The 23,888-nt window shown below is 35.5% G+C and overlaps 2 protein-coding genes across 4 annotated transcripts; one reads left to right on the top strand and one right to left on the bottom strand.

The window, feature by feature from the left end:
• Window positions 1–908: 908 nt before the first annotated feature.
• On the top strand, window positions 909–23,478 carry LOC106136259 (transcription factor IIIB 90 kDa subunit). 2 transcript variants are annotated; one of them, XM_060949138.1, is made up of 11 exons: window positions 909–1,364; window positions 1,491–1,715; window positions 2,825–2,929; window positions 14,389–14,538; window positions 17,385–17,611; window positions 17,945–18,077; window positions 18,917–19,060; window positions 19,525–19,761; window positions 20,171–20,411; window positions 20,943–21,115; window positions 21,495–23,478. In XM_060949138.1, exons 1-11 carry the CDS (start codon window positions 1,151–1,153, stop codon window positions 21,620–21,622), a joined length of 1,977 nt encoding a protein of 658 aa, XP_060805121.1. In that variant the 5' UTR covers window positions 909–1,150; the 3' UTR covers window positions 21,623–23,478. The 2 variants fall into 2 exon arrangements, with proteins under 2 accessions (XP_060805121.1, XP_013192202.2); XM_013336748.2 differs by having other exon boundaries at window positions 18,914–19,060.
• LOC106136260 (BTB/POZ domain-containing protein 6-B) lies at window positions 3,274–10,525 on the bottom strand. 2 transcript variants are annotated; one of them, XM_013336749.2, is made up of 7 exons: window positions 10,272–10,525; window positions 7,235–7,398; window positions 6,317–6,598; window positions 5,779–5,926; window positions 5,339–5,555; window positions 4,336–4,701; window positions 3,274–4,172 (listed from the first exon to the last, which is right to left on the bottom strand). In XM_013336749.2, the coding sequence occupies exons 1-7, from the start codon at window positions 10,391–10,393 to the stop codon at window positions 3,678–3,680; spliced, it is 1,794 nt and encodes a 597-aa protein (XP_013192203.1). In that variant the 5' UTR covers window positions 10,394–10,525; the 3' UTR covers window positions 3,274–3,677. The 2 variants fall into 2 exon arrangements, with proteins under 2 accessions (XP_013192203.1, XP_013192204.1); XM_013336750.2 differs by lacking the exons at window positions 7,235–7,398; window positions 10,272–10,525 and adding an exon at window positions 6,783–6,983.
• Window positions 23,479–23,888: the final 410 nt, after the last annotated feature.

Here is a 23,888-nt window from a genome sequence, read left to right as displayed (position 1 = left end):
GCAAAACATGATTAGGAATTGCTAAGAGGGAACCTAATCGTTATCGACTGTATCTCATATGTATTTATGCGAATATCACTTTGGTGTTATATCGATCTATGTAATGTACTGTACATGAACTATACGAGTACTATATCGACGCATAAGTTAGTTATTTTTAATTTTTTACGGTTGTTGAGTTGATACCTCGTATGCAGATGATAAGTGTACTGCTTGTTTTGTTTACATTAAGAGTGACGTCACATTATGAACGATACCGTTTTTGACGTTTCAAATTAAAAATTAAAAACACATTTTAAAACTAAGGTAAAGAATTATTCTCGCACTTTTAATTATTAAAATTAATAATTTAGATTTGGTGTGGTTCCTGGCACCAATAGAAAAAAGGATAGGACCACTCCATCTCTCTCCCATAGATGTCGTAAAAGGCGACTAAGAGGTAGGCTCATAAACTTGGAATTCTTCTTTTAGGCGATAGGCTAGTATTCTGTCACTATTTGAATCTCAAATCTTAGAGCCAAATAGCTGAACGTGGCCTATCAGTCTTTTCAAGACTGTTGGCTTATATTAATGTATTTTGATTTTCTTTGTTTTATACAATAGAAAATATTTATTCAATATATGAAATTCGTCATGATTCATGTCTATTCTGTATGTCTGTCGCGTCATCTACCTACGTACTCTCGGGTATACTGTACTTTGTTAAGATTAGCGAGTCTTAACTTTGGTACGTTTGCCAGGCCTCATATGTTTACCTTTCGTACTTTTACGTAATTGGTCCATAATTAATTGGCTCAAAGAATAATCGCCAGCCAACATGTCAACTCTCTTAGAAGATAGTAATGTCATGTTGATTGTTGATTTTTTCTCAGATTTGTTGACATCACATTGTCAGAAGTCAACGTCAGTCAAATCAATGTAATTCACACACAATTCAAAAGAAAAAATACATGTATCAGTACCTACCTACCTACATATTTGTTTTCTTTCTTCGTTTCGTGGTTCTGCTTGCCGATGCAGAGTGTTTCCCTGATAATATTTATTAAATTTTTATTCTGTAAGATTGTTGTATAATTGTTACAACTGTATTTTAGAATAAAAAATTGTAATCAACGTTTTCAAATAAGTAAAAACTAGGTAGTTAGTACTCATGTCGGGTAAAAAATGCAAACATTGTGGTTCATCGGAAATCGAAGTAGATCCAGCGCGCGGAGACGCCGTGTGTACCAATTGTGGTACGGTTCTGGAGGATAACATTATAGTTGCAGAAGTCGAGTTCCTAGAAAATGCTCGTGGAGGTGCTTCAGCTATTGGGCAATTCGTGTCTGCAGAATCGAAGGGTGGTGCGACTGGTTTTGGACGAGGTACGCGTATTTATTCTGTCTGTCGCCTTTTATTGTTTTGAAACGCTGTTCAAAATTATCTACATTACACTATAAATATGTGCTCAATATTAATGGGAAAATTTATAAATTTGTTTCTCTCCACAGCATTCAATGCTGGCATTGGTCAAGAGTCCAGGGAAATCACACTCCGAAAAGCAAGAGATGGCATTACAGTTCTTTGTCAGCAACTGCGCCTTAATCAGCAATGTATAGATATTGCTTGCAATTTCTTCAAAATGGCCCTTTCCCGACACCTTACTATTGGTCGACCTGCATCTCACACCCAGGCAGCCTGTGTTTATATGACATGTCGGACTGAGCGCACAGACCGTATCCTTTTAATAAAGAGTACCTATTTTAAATGCTTATAGTAACATCTATATTCCCATAAGGAAAGACAGAGCCAACAGTCTTGAAAAGACTGATAGGCCACATTCGGCTGTATGGCTTTAGGATGGAATTGATATTCAAATAGTGACAGCTTCCTAGCCCATTGGCTACAAGAAGAATCCCAAGTTTAATTAGCCTTTCTCTGTTGGCTTTTACAAAATCTGTGGCAAAGAGAGGGAGTGGTCCCATTCTATAGTGCAGGTAACCAACACTGCAATAGTATTTTAGAAAACCAATTTTGAGAAGGTAACTGCATTTTTGTTTGTTTACCTTCTATATGTATAAATAAATATTAAAATTTAAGATTTGATCTCAAAGAATGTAAGTACATCATTTTACTTTAAAAGGGTTATTTAGCAATTCTGAGCTTGATAAATTAACCACTTGTTTTTGTTTTACTGAAATATGGTTCTGTTTGAAAAGTCTTTATATAATCCTAATCATTATTTATCTGTAACATAAAAAACAAAAAAACCAAGTGTAAGATGTTAATTATTTTAAACTAATTGTTTGGGTCTATGGCATGCAGCCCAGGATGTTGCCATATAATAATGTATGCAGGTAAACAGTACTTAGCTCTCACTTTAGTAGATATCCATACTTATTTCTGTATTTAAAGAATTATACATACATACATATATAAAATCACGCCTCTTTCCCGGAGGGGTAGGTAGAGATTACCTCTTTCCACTTGCCACGATCTCTGCATACTTCCTTCGCTTCATCCACATCTATAACTCTCTTCATACAAGCTTGGCGGTTTTGGGTACTCTTGACCTGACCCTTTATCAGGACGTCCTTAATTGAAAGGAATTATTATGATGATAAAAGTAATAAGTGCTTTCACATTTCAAAAAACCAGAATGAAAGCTGCATTTAACATCTTCATTGTCACTTACCATCAAGTGAGATGGAAAACAAATGCCTAATCTAATATTGAATCAAAAAAAAAGAAAATTTAGTGCCATTTGCACTTAGGGATTTGTTCAGGATGCAGAATGTATAAACCTGTAATTTTAAGTAATTATTCCCATAACCCAGAAAAACAGATCTTTTGATAGACATCAGTGACGCACTACAGATATGCTGCTACCAGCTCGGCCGCACCTACTTCAGATTGTCAAAAGCACTTTGTATAGTTATACCGCCTACAGGTAAGTTTAGTGAATATAAGCTTATACCTGATTAACAAATAAAATACGGATATCTTGGACATTATGTTACAACAATACTTGGTCACCAAGTGATGTTGGTAGACAATATGTTGGGTTACTTCAACATTCAATCGATTGTGAATAAAAAACTTCAATGTTCATTCAACTTGTAAATTTTGATACATCTTCAGAAATTTCTTTTCGTCAAACTATTCATGGAGGATTTAAAAATTCAGATAATATCCAAGCAAGCAGAGAATTAACTCCGATAATTGATATACCTACCTAATAGAATTTGTTTCTGAAACAGGTTTCAATAAGAAATAATTAAAAAACAATTTTACTAATTTGCAAGTTTTATTTTTTTAATAACTAATACTCAGAATAATAATTTAAGCCTACGTCATTTGTATTCTTGTGACCTATTTAATTGCATTTTACAATGGCAATGGCGATTAAGTTTAAATCCTAAGAAAAATTTATTCGAGATAGGATTTGTCTACATCTACGCGTTTTAGAGAGCTTTTACAACACCCATATCACAATCTTAGGTTCCTCCTTTATTTCTAATCAACAATACATACATAACATATACACAAGAAGTTTAAATTTGGACATAACAATTTAACATTTGGGAATGATTAAGTATTTTAAGTAGTTGGATTGGAATATATGTGGATCTAATTGAGCTTGATTAGTTAGTGGACTATACGGAGTAATAATTGAAGGGACGAGTTCTGGTTGATTGTCAGTCTTCACTCGAGTTGGAGTTTGTCATTGCAGTGTTAACAGTAGGGCCGTAGTAAATAAGTTCTGGAATCTGCCCTCCTTGTACTCCTGTCCCATTGGTGCTTTCTGACGAGCAGTGGAACTGGAAAGTTACAGTCCCCATGTACACCTCACTTAATCCCTCTTGTCCAAAATAACTAAGTTCACTTCCATCCAATATAGCTGAGGCAGTATAGAAATATTCAGGTTCTATTTGTATTGGGTTCTCAAAGTACACATGGAAAGTGTTACTCGACCCATCTGAGAAGAATTTTGTGTTGTTTTCAGCCAAAATACTGCCTTGACGTTTCAACTCTATTTTGACATTATAGTCCGCAGCGCCGTTAGAAGATCCATACAATCCGAACCCAACAACAAATATCCTCTTGTCTACACAAAACTGAATGGAGTCACAGCGGCCTCGGTATCTCCATTGGTTGCTTCTATACGCACAGGATTGAAATCTATGGCAAATCTGAAATGAGAAAAATGATGATTAAAAATTAATAAATTAATTACTCAAGTCCATCCTTTGCATCCATTAGTTGGATGGAGACCTTATAATGATCAGACAAACCAAACTTCCAATTAAATTAAAATCTGATTAATTTTTTAATTTATAATGACTTAATAATTACCTGTGCTTTAAGTCCTGCTCTTTGTTTGACAGGATAAGATAGTTGTGGCTTAGTGGAAGCAGTAAAATGGAGGAATATGTCTATGGTCTCTTGTGGCGTCAAAATCCCGAGTTGTGCGGCACTGTTAGCAAATTCTTCAAGGCTCATTGTAGGAAATCTAATCAGGTATATGGCACTTCCAAGCATAGCTCTCTTATTAGTCGGTGTAGGCTCAATTTCTCTTCTTACACACTCTGCATGTGCCCATGCAAGTGCAGCTTCGAACAAATTTATCTCCTTGCAATTGAGTGTTTCTCTAGCCAATACTGATTCTAGAGTGGACACGTCAATATCCACAAAGCCTTCAGACGTGAGAGCCATCTCAGCCTACAATAGAAATAAATGCTTTAGGTAAATCAGGTCATTAAAACTGCAATACAATTTTTTCCAATACTTTATTCAGATCTTTTTACATGGAATGTCAAAATATTACAAGTCTGTAATTGTTATAGTAAATAACAAATTACACTGCCAAACACTTTACATGCATACAACACTAATAAACTGTATTGCAGTTACTAGACAGGTACAGTGACTAGAAATACACATTTCGGGAATGTTAAACTTAAATTTGTACAATATTTGGGGATATAAAACTTAGCTTGTACAATATAACTTAGCATAAATCAGATCTGAATCTTACTCTACAATCACAACCAAAAAATACATTTCAAATTCTGGCACAAACAATTTCACATAGGGAGAAAAATTAATCACATTTAGCTATCTAAACTAGAATAGTACTTGGGACATTACTTTTAATTGGAATTTACTATTTGTAACTATTTACAAAGACGTGTCTTGGAATGTCTAACATTTAATTAAAATTCAAGTTGTCAATACTATCTTTGTCTGGACTTGAGAAATTCTGACTGGAGGTGTCAGAGAGTTCCATGAGCAAGCTACTATATGAGGAGGATGGTTGCAAGCAGAGCGTGGCTATGTTCTCGGTGGACTCACATACCTGGGCGTCAATAACTTCCCAACATCTCTGCATCAACTCAGGTTCCTCAAAAAGCCGTGATTGGCTTAACAGTAGACATGCATTTTTCGCTGTGAGACTAGTCTCTAAGTAAGTGACACAAGCTCTTGCTAAATGCGGCACAATGTACTTCTTGGCGACGTACAGTGTAGACAGCACTGTATCTGCTTCTAGTTGTATTTCATCACAGTATAAATACCTGGAATTGAAAAGGTGAAATTAGATATAGCAAATATATAAAAAAATAAAATATATCAAGGGAACATTGATAGGATACTGTACCAAAGCAACAAAAAAAATATCCAAAAATTCGACTTTAATCGACTTATTTTCCACATAACAATAATTTATGAAATTGCAAAATGTACATAATTATTTCTTTTATTTTATTTTAACTATTATTATTAAAATGTTTATCTTACTTTAAAAGTGTTAGGAATGCTGATGGCTCCACATCAGGTACTTCGATTTCTTGCTTGCACTCTGCCAGCCCTCCGTAAAACATTGCATAGAATACTGAACTTGCCGTAGCTAATACATATTTGTGTGCCGGTATAACTTGAATGTGATCTGCAAACACATAATACTCTGCTTATTCTAGACTATTCTTGCTAAAATTAAATGTGAAAGTGGATGTTTGCATAATACATTTAGAAACCAGATACATAATGTGAATAAACAACATAGGGGCACAGATTTTTAGTCATTAAATATTTACATTAACATTTGAATTATTGAATAGTTAGTTATATGGAAATGTGACATTTTACTGTCTATTCTGAAACTGGTTCAATGGTGAAGTAAACAATAGCTGTCTGTTTGATCTGGCTGATTGATCAACACATGTTTGACATGTGTCTTTGTCTTATTGTAAAATGCTGTAATATTTCCATGTTTTTGCTAAAGAGGCTTGAAAAAGAAGCATTGAGTAACCTTATGCCTGGTGTAATATTGTCTTACCTGGACTTCCAACTCTAAAAGTAATATCTGACATAAGTTGGTTATTGAACATAGCTGCATTCCGCTCTCTGACTGTGGGCTTTGTGGCTTGCCAGTTCGGGTCTAGCGTGGCGGTGCCAGGTGGCGGAACAGGTGATGAGATTGGTGATGGGGTGGCACTCACTATACCGCTTGGGGAAGGTGGGCCACTATAACACTGAGAGACCTGAGTTCCTGTCTCGCGTTGGGATATCGTGTGCGGAGGGGACAAAGACAGCTCACCGCCATTATTTATGTTTTCCGCTGAAAAAACAATGGTCAAAATAAAGCGAAACGAAGTATAAAAATTTTGATACTTTATATTTCACGTGCTTTGGCCCATGCCCCATCGGTTTTTAGACTAAATTTATTTGGCCTTAATTACGTCGCAAAAATACTGGTTCGCAGAGGTCCATTCAATCAATATTTACAAAATTGCAACGCTCACCATTCATCCAAGCGTTCGTTTGCGCCATTGACTTACTGTCCCTATTATCGGGCAGTCTTTTAGGTGGCTTCGAAACAATTCTTGAGCACAGATTCGACATGATTATAATATAAACTAATTTAAATTTTTGATTCAAACTTTTAGCACAACATCACTCATTGACGTCAGCCATCTTGTTTGATCGAGGGGCAGGGGGACGGGGCGGGGAGAAACGAGAGCGGTCGAAACTCGAAATGTCACTCGTTCGGAAACGAGATGCGATGTGTATGTAGTGGGAAATGAGCGCGAAATTTTGAAAACGTGCCGAGTTTGTCCTGAATTATCATTTTATTTATTTTCTTAGGTATATTTATAAATTCTATTCTACGACAACCGTGAAATTTATCTGCATGCACGCAATTCACTTACTAAGAAGAAAGGCTACAAAAAATCCAGTAGGTGATCCCGCTAACCTTGAATCATTGGTCTGTGTCTTGGTCGTTGGCGAACTTGCGGAGGGTCTTGGCAGTTGAGCTCAGAGAAACGTCCATCTTCATCAATTAGGCTTTCAAAAAAATCTACGCTGCTGCTGTTCATCGATGACCGGAGTTGCAAATGGCAGGCATACCACACAATACTGAAAAAGGGTGATAAAACTTGTAATATTGTAGTGAGTACATGAATAAATATAAATATAGACGGGACAAAAACACAAGAGCAAGCTAGCCCCAAAATAAGTTCGCGACATGGGTTGTAGTATACTACAAGCTTAAAGATTCTATACTTTATAATAAAAAAAAAAACAATCTGTTGCCGGCGAATTCGTTCGCCTTGAAAAATCTAAATATCTAAATAATTAAATAAAAAAGATAGAGAAAAGATTAACCTAATTAAAAAAGGTACGCGCAAGCAAATTTCTGGGTTGGAGATAATACTACAAAATACAAAAAAAAATAATATTAATAAATAGTTTGATGAAAATCGACCAAGTAGTTACGGAGGTCTGTGCGCGGGTCCAACACGCACTTGGCCGGTTTGGCCATATTTCGTATCGTATTCGTATCGTCAATTTTGAACTGGTATCCATAGCACTTACAAAAATAATAACATTATTTCTACATACATATACTAGGTGTAGTTAAAAAATCATTAGTGGTACTGAGTAAACTCTTCTATAATAGTAAACTGATTGTTGGTTGGTAGGTACTGGTCTAGGTATAGAATAATTTACAACTACTAAAATAACTATTTAAATGCGTTATTATATAATCAATACAAATACTAATAAAATAATAACAGTAGGTAATGGATATAAATAAGTTCAAACTTGACCTGCTCGTACTTGCGCCGACTCTAATAATAACTCATTAGCCATTCGTTTAACGGATTTATTTGTGTGTTAAATAGAAATACATGCACATGTTTTTATCATCTACGGGACGGAGTAGACAGAGTCAATAGTCACAAGACTTACTAGCATGGAAGCTTGTTTTGGCCCGCCTAGATTTTAAAGGAATTACACTAAAACCTTATACCTCAATGATCTTTGCACATCTATTCGGATTCTTATCTTTAAAAAATTCCTTGAAATTTTAATAGACATTTATAAATTTAAAACAAAGTGCTACATAACTGAAAATCTGCACCTATGCGCTAGGCTCCGAACTTTGGACGCTGACGAGTTAAAAGTGGTGTTAGATTTAGCGCCGAAAACGCTGAGTTGACAACCAGTTTGTTTGTATACTATCAGGTTTAAAATTAACCCCTAATAAGTAAGGGTAACCCACAGGCTACTCATTCATTACCATTAGGTACACTGTTACTATAATAAATTTCACGATTTATTTTGCTTATAAATGTAAATGTCATTTAAATACCTACATACTTAATGATATGTACGTACATGTACGACATTTTATTCAATTATAGGTAATAACAATAAAAGGTCATGTCTGCTTTTACCACTTATCATTTTTTAAAGTGATAACCTTAAAACTGAAGACGCTGAAGACTGGACAATATGTAAAGGGAATTCTCGGCAGGCGGACTTTAGGCCCCGCAGCATAGTTGCGGAGGGTGCAACTGGGAACACGCAAATATGAGGGAGAGAGAGAGAAAGACAAAAATGCGATTATCACTATCACTCGTTGCAATAAGTATTAATATTCGTGGGCGGTCACAGCTCCTACCACGCCCTTGCGCGCTTTTTGACGTAATGCCATTGTTATTAGAATCTTCAATCAGAAATAGGTTACTATCAATGAACTTATATAAACAATAGATTTCACGATCGAAATGGATTTAAAAATTGAACAATGGTCCCACCTATATGTATAATTTTGGGACAAGGCAAAGCTATTTTGCATTAATAATTATTTTGCATTAAATATTTTCAGAAGTGTAGGTACCTACATTTCAATGCGAAAAAGGATTTAATGAATGCAATTAGATGAAAAAAAAGGTAGTAAAGTACCTATATCAAAACAGTTTCCATTTCCAACTGATTTAAATATTGGTGTTAAGAAAAGTTCTGAATTGCATCAAAATCCTAGAAAATATCCGGTCTTTTTAAAGAACAAATTATTTATAAAAGTCCTTAAATAATTACAATGAAACAGTACAAACTAAAGATTTATACAGGGTGTATATCCTTATATATATGAAACGCAATTTACCAGACACCTTGTATAATCTATGACAACTGTGAAAATATTCCTTCGCTTCTAAGCAAGCAAAATTTATTAACCTTTTTAACAACAAAACATACCTACACTTATTTATTTAGCTTAAGTACAAATACTAATTCTGTGGATTTATTACTGGACAAACATAAATAGGTAATTAAGTATTCAATACACCTTTGAGATTGTATATATGGCGATTTTAACCAGTTTATATTGTTATTTAAAATCCTGTCTACATAGGATTTGCATTATGTTTAAGAGCTAGATCAAACCGGTAGGTAGGTAGTAGATGATTTGTAACAGTTTTGAAAACTGGTCTCGTAGTGTAAAAAAAAACATGCCGTGTGTGCCAGGCCAGGTATTGTCCAGGTATTCCCCGAAAGGAGAAGGAAATTACGATATATACAGAACACACAAATAAAAAAAAAATACAGGAATCTTTCAGACTTCCTCCTTCAGTTATCTAACTGACTAACAAATCACCATTTAAGACGAATAATGCAAATTAATTTTTAATAAGCACGTTGAAAATTTAACAAATAAGTAAATATTGCTAGAATTTTCTCGACCGACTTAGACAAAGGTAGTAGATATAATTCTATTACCAACTATAGATTAATTAAAACTTCAACAGTAGAAAATTTTCTTTGGCCTCTAAAGTCTATTTAGTAAGTAGTGGCCAAAAGCCAATAAAATCATATTATCGTACTTCGATCAATTGAACAAACTAAAAGAACTATACGGTAAACAAGGAACAATAACAACAAACTGGTTTTGAATTCCATTTGGTTAATAATCAAGCACATTAATTGATGTAGGTACTCACCTGCGATAATAAACCAACCGATAAACAAAATAAACCAGATCAGTCTTAGTGAAGATCCACCGTAGAAAGATTTTCCCTATAACAACTGACAATTTACAAGGCACTACAGCCCTAGCTTTCATTTCATCACTGGAACATCCCCATGTGTGTCCATATCACTGTACACTCATGCACATAAACAGTTTGAAATTTTTAATTCGAATTATTTCAAATATGGAATGCGCGCGCGCCAATGCGTTCGTCAGACTGTGGCAAGTCTGGCGGGCCTGCGAGACTTGTGCTTGCGCAAGGTCGACTCAGTTTCAAGAGACCACTATGATCAGGAAAGTATGATGTCACTATCGATGTTAGCTATTTTATAGGTGATAGCGAATCATCAACTTAGAAACAGCTGAAGTCTTGATACTAGTCTTTGATTTATTTGATATTGTTAGAGTAAGGAGGACGTTCTGCTATAAATATTTATTTATATTGTACTTACCTAATAATGATTAAACTCAACCAAAACATTACGTATATTTCGAGTTTTGCATTTGCATTAGTAAAAATCAAAAAAATTTGGAGAAGAATCTCTAACGGGACGGGATAAAGCTGAAGAAACGAAACACAACAGTACCTAACTGATAATGTTTAAAAATATAATTTATATTAAAAGTTTGAAGCTATAATCCGGAAGTTCCTTGGTACCAGCCGGAATTGAACGAAATATTGTATCTATATAAATATCTTTTAGCAACTACCTGTTTGGTATTTCATCGACCTTACTTAATGCACCAGAAATTCCAAAAATTATATGCAGTTCTTATTGAAGTATAAGGGGCCTGAATTTTCTTCGACTAAGCTTGTTCATCATTCTATTTATTTGGAAACAGTACCAACGCAATCTATATATCCGCAAATTCAGGTATGTCATGCACGTTGCGAATTTTAAAGAGAGCAATCCAGAAGAATCAATTAAAAGCGTCAGATCTAAATACATAGTACCTAACCATTTTTTGTTGTAGTCGGCGGCAAATCAATAAGACGATTTTTGGTGTCTGGATGGAGGCTTTGGGTCTGCCGATTGATCAGTATGCGAACCGCGCGTGCGCGTCTGTAAGTGGACCATAACAATGCGCGTGAGCAGCAGGTTACTCCAACTACAGGCGGCGTTACGTGCAATGTTCCGTGGGTATAGTCGTCAAGGAAAAAAGCATTAATAAAATGTTAATCACAAAATTATCAACATGTTTATGATCACTTCAGAGATAAATATTCCATCTACAAGAGCTATAAATAAAATAAATAATATAAATCCAGGCAGAAAGATGGTTATATTATTTTTTAAATGCACAGCGTATAAGACAACATTTTTGATGGGGTTTTGAACTTGACAATGTGGGTTAAAATATAGGAAGAAATAGAAGGTATGGGATGACTCTGTATTTATGATAGTGATATTGCAAATGACGAGGCAAAATGGAACAACATTGTAGCACATAAATAACATTGGGTTAATGTAGTGGATAAGATGAAAATCATTCTATGTGTTCGATCGACGTACATATTACATCTCTAAAGATCGCTTGCATGGCAAAATTTTCCTGCGTTTTTGTTGCCATTGCAAGTTTCGTTTCCATATTCAAAGTGCTTAATAGATCATATTTAATTGTCTAGATTTATAATTGGGGAATATCTCCACCATAAGTTGTTTAATAATCTAATTGACTGTACTTGGGCTCTATAGCAGGAAAACTGTCTCATTGCCACCCGAACAAAAGAGGTCGTCGTTGGTAAATCGTTCCCTCTTGGTTTATAGCCGTTTGTCATTCAGTTGTAGACTCTATTCTCAAAAGGCTGGGTGAGAGTGACCTTCATGTTACTCATGATGCTCTCTTCTTTATCTTTCCAAGTTAATTCTTAATTCTTAAGAGCCGCAAAACTCACGTCCCCGCCACATCTTTCTTATGGATATCGTAAAAGGCGACTACTATAAGCTTATAAACTTGGGACTCCTCTTGTAGGCGATGGGCTAGCAACCTATCACTATTTAATCTCAATTCCATCTGAAAGCCGCTTAAAGCTGAACGTGGCCTTTCAGTCTTTACAAGACTGTTGGCTCTGTCTACTCCGAAAGGCATATAGACGTAACTGTATATATGCATGTATGTAATTCGTATTTTTATTTAGACAATAAATGTCACAAAAATAAGATACTAAATTTCTGATGGATAGATATAAAAATTTTGTTACACAATAAAAATAAACACGTAGTAACGATGTACGAAGCTTGTAAGTCGACGCAATATTTTTGTAATAAAATGTCGTAAGAGAACAAAAAATTTAATCATGTGAGTATTCGGCCTTGCCGTGGTAAAATCAGAATGATTGAAATTTGATGAGTCATTCGCGAGATGCAAGTGACTGTGGGGAGGGAGGTCTCGGGCCCTTGACTCCGTTCGTAATCAGATGTGATCGTACGATTGATTATTGACATTGCAATATTTACCAAATGTTCCTAATATGACGAGAATTCACAAACTTTTATGAATATGCCTTAGGGCCAGGGTCCGAAAGAGATTTAAATAAAAAAGACCGTAGGCAGTGTGCAAATCTGAAAAATACTTAAAAAGGAACTACTTATGTATGAATGAAAATATCCCCAAAAAAGAGGAGCTGTTCATTATCACAATTAGGGAGTCTCTCTATGAACGTAATCAGGAGTTACACGAGAAGGAAGATTACAATTAATAATTCTTTTTATGTGCAATTGAAAAGAGTTTACAATTCTTTTAATTGATTCCAAAATTTGCTGTCGTGATTTTTTTTATCCAACTATATTTGATCCAACAGTTTAAATCTTAACATCAAACTGTTTCGCCCAAACCGTACAAAATAGTGAATAGCAGTACACCTTGAGTGACGTCGACGGGAAGCGGAATTAGCAAACCGAAGTTGAAGGCTGCCGGCGGTAGGCCACTGACTGTGGATTTTGACTTTGACCATCAAAACCCACGCTATGGCGTGTGTAGCTGATTGTACACCTGATTAAGAAATATTCGTTTTTTTTCTAACTCTTAGCTGTTTATCGTTGTAAAGTACAATCGTGCACATTGATGCACTCAGGTTTTTGCGAGACATTACTCGTAAAATTTATTTTATTTATTTATTACAGTATACACGACAGTTTACAACAAAATAATAACAAGTAATATAACACGAAAAGGTTTTGAGCCATATTGTTGCCTATTTTGGATGAAGTTTGCATTTTATCTCAGAATTTAAGAGCTATTGACTCGTACATCAATGTGGGTTTGATTTTAAGTGAGCAATACAAATAAAAGAGTACGGAAATAATTAGGTTCCATAGATTAAAATTAATTTAAATATTTGTATGGTCTTTTCCCTATTAATTTCGGAGTATCCGTTTCCTGCCTGCTACTACTCGTATATACCATCTTTAAAAATATTGCCTGGATCTTGATGGTACGGTAAGATTTAATGCTTTCAGATTTTGCTAAAATCTAGTTTGAATATTTTGCAAACAGCTTTACCGTTTCGTGTGTAAGTCCAAAACTTTGTCGACATCAATTTTTCGCTTCCAAGTTCAAACCCGTTTGCCCGTTTAGTTCATTGACTTCGATTAATGATTTATAAAAAATAATCCCGTCACTTAAACATTCAGGAATATAGTTAAATTTAAATGGTGGGTAAATGTATTGATTGAGGGGGATCTGAAGCAAAATATAAGTAGGTACACAGTTGCCAAAAAAATATAAATTTCGCAGAATGTGTGTCTTAACTAGCACTTCTCAAGATGGGCACTTCATAATATCATATAATATTCGTTGTCTGCAAGTCATTGACTCAGTGAGACAAGAGTTTTTTAAACATAATTAATGGTTGATTGATTGTTAGTGAGAAATTAAGATCGAGAGGTTTATTTTTGGAATATTTTGAGTTGATACAATTACACCTTATCTTATTCTCTCTCAGGTTGTCTGGAAGGGCATTGTATCTTGTTTTTATGTGCGATAAAGAAAATTAATTTATTAGGTTATTATCCCACAAGTCTCAAACTTACTTTGGGGCTAACATCAAATGTGTACCTACCATTATATTTATTTAATTGTTTTAGATCCATGCATGTACATACTGCGTTTCGCGTCACAGCTGCAATTCGAGAACAAACTCCACGAGGTCACCACGACGGCGCTGCGGCTCGTGAAGAGGATGCAAAAAGACTCCATCCACTCGGGGCGACGACCCTCTGGCATATGTGGTGCAGGTAAATACGACATACAACATACATAAAATCACGCCTCTTTCCCGGAGGGGTAGGCAGAGACTACCTCTTTCCACTTGCCACGATCTCTGTATACTTCCTTCGCTTCATCCACATTCATAACTCTCTTCATGCAAGCTCGGCGGTTTCGGGTACTTTTGACCTGACCCTTTACCTGGACGTCCTTAATTTGATCAAGATACGTTCGTCTAGGTCTTCCCACTCCGACCTTTCCCTCCACATTCTCCTTGTATATCACAGTCAACCTGTTTTCATTCATCCTCTCCACATGACCGAACCATCTCAACATACCCTTTTCTATTCCTGTAACTACATCTTCTTTCACATCACAACATTCCCTTATCACGCTGTTCAGAGGACATTGAGAGATGGGTTTGAAGAAATACAGATTTTTGAGTAAGCGGTCATTTTGTTTTTCGCAAATCTCACGGACACCACAAATTTTTACCGGGATGAAAGGCACCCTATGTCCTTCTCAGTACCCCACACTATATGTATGCAAAATAATTATTGGTACATAAATTGATGCAGATCGGTTCAAATATTGGTTTGACTGTGAAGAGGTAACAAACAAACTCACATTGGCATTTGTAATATTAATGAATGAATTTTTCGAAGACAACGATTATTTAACCAGCTCTAGAAAACAAAAAAGAACCAGTTAGAACTAATAACTGCTAACCTTTTTCATTCCATTCCAATTCTCCGGTAAAGCAGGTATTCTAGTATTGAAATTCAATTCATTATCAATCACGCTTTTCCTTATACTAGGAAGGTCGAGATAGACGGATGGCCGGCTACTTATTTTGATCAAATATCGTCATTCGTGATTAAGTCGAACCAGGATGCGGCCTCGAACATGTATGACGTTGAGAGACATTTTACTTGAATTTCCCGTTTCTACATTTTCAAATGAATAGCTGGCTTATAATTACAAAAATAAACAACGCGATCATGTAAGAGGAGTTTTAATATATATGTAGGTTTTTACTTATATTTACATACAAGTAATAAAAGATGTATTTGCCTAACCGTTACGCTTTCACGGCTTAACCGCTGCTCGGCCGATTTATTGAAATATTTACTTATAATGTAAAAACAGTATTTTCAATTCAAACTAATGGAAATAGAATTAAGAGAACGGCAAGGAACCTTAACGGCAGAGTACGGGCAAAATTATCCATTTCGCCAAACAGAGCGCAATCCAAACCCCGTCCAGCCTGTTTGTTTTGCTTTGCAATTGGCAATCACCTAGTTTACGTCTCGTTAAAAATAACCGCTGGAAGTATCACGGTTACATAATATTTTTTTTTACACTTAAACTCGTTTATGTAACTTGATTCTCTATAATAACAATAAGAAAGGGCTCGCGCTCGAGACAATGGGAGCGTGTATTAATTACTGATTAAGTAGCATTAAGTAGGTTAAACACATACCATATTAAGTACCCTGTTTAAATTAAGTGACTATTGGTTCTGTTTTTCCCGCAAGGAAAAAGAAGGGATGTGTTTTGTTGATTTAGACTACATACAAATAATTTGCAATCACTTTTTTGTTTTTTGTACTTATGCCTCTTTGGATTGATAAATCTTTGTGACGACGAACTTTCTCAATCTTTTTAGTCTTTCTGGTATTGATAGCTTTTACTTCTTCTCCTCTCAGGAGATTAGCCCGGGGTGCGCCTTTGACCAGAAGTCAGGTTTAACACGAAGCGACTTTCGTCTGACTTTTACAACCTTCACAGAGAAACCTAACTCATACTGGATCAAAGTAAACGCTGCACAAGATAATATGCCTTTTCCCTTAGCCTGTCGCCTTTGACGACATCTATGGAAAAGAGACGTTATGGTCCCATTCAAAAGTGACAGAGTACAAACTTTATGAATAACGGATCATTTATAATTTACCATTCACATAATGACGAACTAGGTTCACATGCGTCAAGCTAAGTATGGACCCTGTTTTGACCGCAAAATCATTACTCATTAAGATGCGTAAGGTCGCTCTCATATAGTCCATTGTGACCAACTGACCAATGTGTTACCACATCGCGACCATGAACTATAAGCCTATGTTTTGTTCTCAATGGGTTTTATTGCATTGCCCATATTTGTAAAAGACAGGTGTTAAAGATGTCATTATGTCTAATGAAAGATCTGTGGCGTCTTTGACACAATAATGACCTGATTGATTGATATAATAATGAATTGCGTAAGACGTATATGAATTTTTTATCGAACTATTAGGTATAACATACATAGGTACATTAAATGACGCCTTTTTCTCGGAGGGGTAGGCAGAGACTATATCTTATCACTTGCCACGATATCTGCATACTTCTTTCGCTTCTCGCGGGTAATTTTGACCTGACCCTTTGCCAAATTACGTGTTAGGTATAAAATATTATAATAATATTTTCTTGTTTAATAACTTATCTGTGAAGTCACGCTATTTATACATATATCATTTTCCTATTCCTGAGTATATAAGGATGTAGGTATGATTGTAACTCTTTCACGCAAAATGTAATGGAAGGATTTTGATGAAATTTGGTATACGGATAGAATACAAAACGAAATAACAAAATAAGTAGATACTTTTCCCGAAATTTTCACGGAAGCAAAAGCCCTGGCCGCAACATGTGTTCTCATATGGCATTAAAGAATGCCGGGAACAAATTTGGCAAATTTGCGCACCGCCGTCCGGGCAGGTAATTAAAACTTCCTTTCCTTCATCAAATCTAACATAAGTTACAAATGAAAAAGTAAATTCAATTAGTTTGGGCTTTTTCTGTTCGTACTCAACCACAAACATCCTTTCCCTTACAGCTATCCTCATAGCCGCTAGACTGCACAACTTCTCAAGAACGCCGTCAGACGTGGTGCGAATAGTGAAGGTGCACGAGTCGACGATAAGGAAGCGGCTCATGGAGTTCGGTGAGACGCCATCTAGCGCGCTCACAGTGGACGAGTTTATGACTGTGGACCTGGAGGAGGAACAGGACCCGCCGGCGTTCAGAGCTGCGAGGAAAAGGGATAAAGAGCGGCTGCAGAAGGTACATTGTTACATCTTCTTTCAGGAATAGGTATACCAGTTGCCTTGTTTTTGGAGAGGAATCCATGACTTTATAAGAACAGGTAATTACTTGGAGGGGTTCCCGCCGGGCTTCAATGATCACGTTGAGATGAGAAACTTACCTTCACAATTAATTCCGACATTTAAAATTTTCTCATAATAAATTCTCCAAAATTAAGTATGAGAAAATTTCACATGAGAATCACTTTCGACAAAATATTACAAGGCAGCTGTCAAACGTACTTAGACTTATTTTTTTAAATTCTCTATATTTCTCTCAGTTTGTATATGTTTCGTGAACACTTTTTTACAGCTGATAGAAGAAGAGGATGGCGAGAAGGAACTGACAGAGCTGCAGAAAGAGATAGATGCACAGTTAGAAAAGGACAACTTTAGAAGAAAGAAAGCGGCCGCGACTGCTACCCCCGCGTCGTTATTAGGATTAGGTAAATAAACAATTATATCTCGAATCTTGTTGCTATTAGTGGAGATTTGTATAAGTATGACTTTATGTTTTTAATATATATAAGCTTAGTTATACTCGTGTAAATAGTTGTTTATATTCCTAAGAATTAAATAAATATTCTTAGGAACTTTGCAACCTAACAAAGGTTGTAACTTAATGAATGGTTTTCTTGATCTGTGGTGTCAATAATGTATTTGTGTTTACCTGTTTGTACCGTTATTGTGGGAGGCCTATGCCCTTGCAAGTATTTTGGGATCTCCTAACAAACTGTATTATACCATCAGTTACAAAATTTTAGTAATGATGTTTTGCAAACTAAGAAGTTACACTAAGTACAAAATATGTACATCAAAAATTTATTTAATAGAATACTTATTCTTCTTTCTTCTTACCACTATTGAAGGTCTGAGTTGAAGCGAAACAAGAATGCAAATCAGTTCCGTTCTTGTTCCTCTACCTCAATCAGTCTTTCACGCAAGATCATCGGTTTATAAAAACTACGTCTATATCCCATGCGGGCTAGATAGAGCCAATAGTCTTAAAAATACTGAAAGACCACTTTCAGCTATATGGCTAATGGTGGAATTGAGATCCAAATAGTGAAAGATTGCTAGCCCATCGCCTACAAGAAGAATCCCAAGTTTATTAGCCTTTCCCTTAAGACATCTTTTATAATATATCTAATAGAGTGGTCCTATTCTAAAGTGCCGAGAACCACACGGCACCCTTAAAAAAGCAGTTTTGTATATCCACAAATCGGTCTTTCAACGCTGTCGTTTGTTCCAAAACTAATTTATTTATTACTTACTATTTCAGTAGCGGATACTGGGAGCGTAGAAGACGCGGACGCATCCAGATTCGCCGCAGAAGATACATTGAACCTGATCGGGGAAATAGCGAGCGACGGCGCGAAGGAAAAGACCTTGGGAACTACGGAAAGGTTGAAGTTGGAGAAAGGTTTAGGTATGTATAAGGTACTGGGTTGGTTATTCACTGGGAGTCTATATAGAAGTAAGAAGAAGATTTAGTTCGTATTCAATATTCGTTCGTTTCATTGTCCTTGACAGTGCATCGAACAAAGAAACCATGCCTTGGGGTTGTTTTTGCCGTATTACATGTGTTTTTTTTTTTTATGGTGAAGTGCAGAATATCAGAGTTATGAATGTGGATGAAGCGAAGAAAGTATGTAGAGATCGTGGCAAGTGGTAAGATGTAGTCTCTGCCTACCCCTCCGGGAAAAAGGCGTGTGCATTTTATGTATGTATGTGAAGTGCATATGCGTGTTGGTCCCAATACTATAGTACGAGTCTAAAAAAGACCGTAGTTTTCTAATTTTCCTAGAAATGTTAATCTTCAGCCCTCTCAAAAGTCACAATATTTGGTTTGCCGATCCTTATATACCTAAATAGAAAAAAAAATTGTTTCAGCCCCCGACTTAGCAGTCATAGGTCTCGGCCAATCTGAAGAGAAGTCTGACAAGGACAAGTTCGTGAAACCGGAACCCAAACAACAGCAGTACGGCAAAGATCTATATGCCGACGAGCTGCTGCTGAGCGAGCGCGATGAGGACTACATCGATAGCCTCATCATGTCCGAGGAGGAGGCCAAACATAAGACTGTGCTGTGGCATAAGATCAATGCTGGCTACTTGAAGGAACAGAAAAGTATGTTGAATAGAATACTAATGCCATTTGTCCCGGTTACGTCCGCTCTTGGAATGGACAAATCCATAAAAAAAAAAACTAAAAAACTTTCATCGTCTTTTTGAATTCTCATGACTTTAGTTTGGAGAAGGACATAGGGTACTTTTCATCTAAAAACTAAATCTTGCGTGGGATTAAAGAAAATCTTTTGAAGGTGGCACTAAATTCGCGCGTGTAGGTTTTAGAGCATCTAGTAAGTTATAAATAAATGGTGTAGGTGGCGCTAATAATTTATTTAAATTCGCGCATGGAGATGGCGCTAAATTCGCACGGGAGAAACTGCGAGTAAAAGCTAGTAGGTATAATTGGATTCCATACTATTTTGCCAGAAAGTACTCGACGATATTTTTAATAATTTTTTTCTCACCAGTCAAAGAAGAATTACGTGCGAAAGAGAAGGAAGAGACCAAAGACAAGAAGAAGAAAGTGCGCGGCTCTTACAAGAAAAAGGTCGCCTGTAACGCCGCCACGGCCGGGGAGGCTATAGAGAAGATGTTAGCAGAAAAGAAGATTAGTACAAAGATCAACTACGATATATTGAAGAGTTTGGACCAACCCGGCACGCCTGCGCCGGCGCCTGCCACGCCGTCTCGAGAAATTTTATATGAAACGTAAGTTGTATTAGTCTTTATTTACAGCTAGGTACTTAGCTTAAGACACTTACTGCTGCTAATCGGATTAAAACTGTAAATATTGCACACCAGACATGATGATACCAGGCCATACCCACAGAGATTAGAGAGATAAGTTGCTAAGCCCTCTGGAATGTTTTTATTTTTCGGAATGAAAGCAACCCTATCTTCGGTACTTATTATGTGTTTAGCGTGTTTTTTGTGATTTTGTTAGTTTGTAGAATAATACATTTAATTCAACCCAACTGATTGGTAGAGTCAATCAGCAAATAGTCTTATTAACATGATTCTTCTTGTAAGCGATCGGTTCGCAACCTGTAACTTTTTCTAAATCTAACTCTCCTCACTAAGCCATCCGGCTGAACGGTGGCCTTGAAAGTCTTGCCACTACTGGCTCAAGTCTACCCAGTAAGGCATTAGGACGAGGAAATATGTATATTCATCATCATCAAATAATTAAAAAATTATTAAGTAAGACGTCAAATGTTTAGTGTGATGGTTTGTTGACAGCAAAAAGCCTTCGACGCCATCAGGGCTGGTACCCCAATCTCCTGTGCCGCGGAAGCGCAAGAAGAAGACTCCCGCGCTGCCGCAATTGTCGCTGGCCAGCCCCGCGCCGCCCTCCCCCGCGCCCCGCACGCCCGCCACGCCTGCGACACCGGCGCCACCTACACCCGTCAATGGTAAGCTATTGGGCACTGAAAAAATTGCCGTTTTTTTATATAATTGGCATGCCAGGCACGATTTGCTTTTGAATCTTGTAACTGTCAGTTCTGTGTTATGTATACCCCTTGAGGCGTAAGGCGTGATGTTTGTGTGTATGTTTTACGCCAAGGTCATCGTTTTCTTGCAATCGTCCAAAAGTTTATATATTCATCTCCTTCTTCCATTCTTTTAGGCAAGGCTTAGCAACATGTCTCTATTTGAATCACAATTTCCAGTCTAATAACCAATTATAATACTAGTGACTATAAAGTGTTTTCATGTTTGTTGGCCCTGTTTACCCTTTAAGGGATTTAGACGTGATAATATGTTTTATATATTGTATATGCATTTTTACAGAAACGGCAGACGATTACGACGAAGATGTGGAGGTGGAGCCTGCACATTCTGGCTACGAATCGCTGTCGGCCATGTTGCAAAATGGCGGCGGTGACGACGAGGACTACTACGGTTATGAAGAGTACTGAAGACTATTGCGTTGTTTGTTAAAGAGCCAGAGAAATGAATTTGTTTGTGTGTTGAATATATTATTAAAATATTGAAGGCACTGGATCATTGCTATATTCTCAGAAGAGGCAGGAGAGAAGCATTATGTAAGTGTATCAGATTTAAACAGTTATAAGTTAAAAGTTTATAACGTTGACGCTTTAATAGTAGCTCGAGGCTGGAGTCGGAGAGAAAATTATTTTCAGGTCGCTAGCATAACTATAGAACATAAAATCAGCCAGATGCTATAGAAAATAAAATGAAAATCTCTGTATAGCTTCATAGCGCAGTTGTAATGTTTGTCTTTGATTTTGCAAAGCGGCGGGTTCCGCGTTTTTTTTTCTTAGGCTTGTATATATACATATGTTTACGTACGCTATAATAATATGTTATAATATACAAGGAGATTGGCTAGTTTTCATGAGAGATATTTCCTAAAATAATCGTTTCATTCGCATTTTTACTTAAGGAAAGGAATTTTAAATGCAATATAAATGTTTTTTTTTATCGCATCTGTCAATGATTACACAATACACTGATTTTAAACTAAAATAGTTAATTATTTAAGTGGGATTTTAAGGTAATTAGTTTTATTTGATGTAGTATTTCATTGTGTTCATAGACTTAATATACTTCTTTCATCTTAGATGCGTGGCCAATTGTTGTGAATAAAATTATGTAGTTATGTCACATACATATTATCTGTAAAGCGGTCATTTTATTGTTATTTATGTTAGTAAGATGTCTTTGTATTGATAGCATAATAAATACCATTACGCATGTAAAAGTAAAAAATAATTTGGACTCTATTTTGTATTCTATAATCATGAGATCAAGCAATGAGAAAAAATAATGTTACAATCATATAAATGTGATTGAACCCCCTTCCATTAATAATTGTGTTTGCATCTAAGTCCAAAAGTAGTGTCCTGTAGTAATGTCTATTTTTAGTCCCATTGTTTGGCTGTATGTCTTTAGTTTGTCTTGTTTTATTAAAAAAGCCATGAGTCAAAATAAACCATAGATCTCAAAAACTTAATATTATTATGTTTTAATATATACCATACACTATTTTATACTTAATTTTTCTTTATTAGTTATATAGTTTTTTTTAATGATGGTTTTATTTATCTTGTATAAAAGTTGTAAAATATTGCGATAGATCAAGTGATAGGTTGATAGAGCACGTCTAAACAAGTCGTTTCATGGTGAATCATTAGTTAAATTATTGTCTAATCAAAGCATTGGATTATATTAAATAAAAACCCATCAAACAACTTCTTTATACATTTTATAGCGACTAAAAAAAATTAGTCGCAATAAAATGTATAATGAATTAGTTGTATGTATGCATTTATAAACATTTTTAGCAATTATTAAAGAAAATAGGTAGGTACTTGTTTGTCTTTAGAGATTACTAAAAGTACATTGTTAGTGTAATACCTTAATTACCTAGGTAAGATCTGAATTGTTTATTTGAGAGGAAAGTGAAAAGTACATGCCTGTAATTGATGTATATTTTTATATTATTCGTAAGTTGTAAAAATGTAAAAAATCGCGTTATGTGAGCACATTTATATGTCAGGTATACTTTGATTATTATTTAATTTTAAACGAAATCTTCCTATGTCAATGCTACTGTGCGCCTTTTATCCTTGATAATATCCGTTTAATATTATATTAATGTCTAATACATATAACACCAACATGTAAAGAACCTTATAGTCATGTTTAATCACAGTAAGAATAAAAAATATATGTGTGCAAACGCAGGTGTATCATCTTTGTAAATAAATGTTACTTTGTGTAAGAGTGTCGTATCTTGGTATATATTTCTTTTTACATTAAATGTTTGCAAAGAAAGTTTTATTTTTATTTAGTTTATAATAATACCTACTTATGAGAGAAATTGTACAAACAAAAGGCTACCTAATAATGTCATATGTATTAAACTTGTATGTCTTTGAGTTAATACATATAATAATAAATAAAAAAATATATATAATGCCCACAAAATTTAATTAATTTTCAAATAATTTTACTTTAATTTTTTTCAAGGCTGTTAGCTCTGACTACCCCGCAAGGAATATAGACGTCGTTATATGTATGTACGTTCATGATAGTACAATGATATGATTGAATGAACTATAAAATGAAAAAATAGGGAGGAAAATTTCTTATAGGTACAGAGTTCATTATCCCTTACCAAGTAGTTTTTTAGCTTAAAATATTTATGAATTTCCATAT

Source organism: Amyelois transitella, chromosome 18 (assembly GCF_032362555.1).
Source record: "Amyelois transitella isolate CPQ chromosome 18, ilAmyTran1.1, whole genome shotgun sequence".
In the NCBI taxonomy this organism is placed as follows: domain Eukaryota; kingdom Metazoa; phylum Arthropoda; class Insecta; order Lepidoptera; family Pyralidae; genus Amyelois; species Amyelois transitella.
This window is presented reverse-complemented; position numbering and strand designations above follow the sequence as displayed.

Excerpts from the sequence above, each read along its gene's own strand:
- LOC106136259 (XM_013336748.2), top strand. The coding sequence starts at position 1,151 with ATGTCGGGTAAAAAATGCAAACATTGTGGTTCATCGGAAATCGAAGTA. Across the intron at positions 1,716-2,824 it reads TCGGACTGAGCGCACAGACC|ATCTTTTGATAGACATCAGT; the intron begins GTATCCTTTTAA and ends CCAGAAAAACAG. Across the intron at positions 18,078-18,913 it reads CGCGTCGTTATTAGGATTAG|TAGCGGATACTGGGAGCGTA; the intron begins GTAAATAAACAA and ends TTACTATTTCAG.
- LOC106136260 (XM_013336749.2), bottom strand. The coding sequence starts at position 10,393 with ATGAAAGCTAGGGCTGTAGTGCCTTGTAAATTGTCAGTTGTTATAGGG. Across the intron at positions 5,927-6,316 it reads TTTTAGAGTTGGAAGTCCAG|ATCACATTCAAGTTATACCG; the intron begins GTAAGACAATAT and ends ATGTGTTTGCAG. Across the intron at positions 4,702-5,338 it reads GGGAAGTTATTGACGCCCAG|GCTGAGATGGCTCTCACGTC; the intron begins GTATGTGAGTCC and ends TTTCTATTGTAG.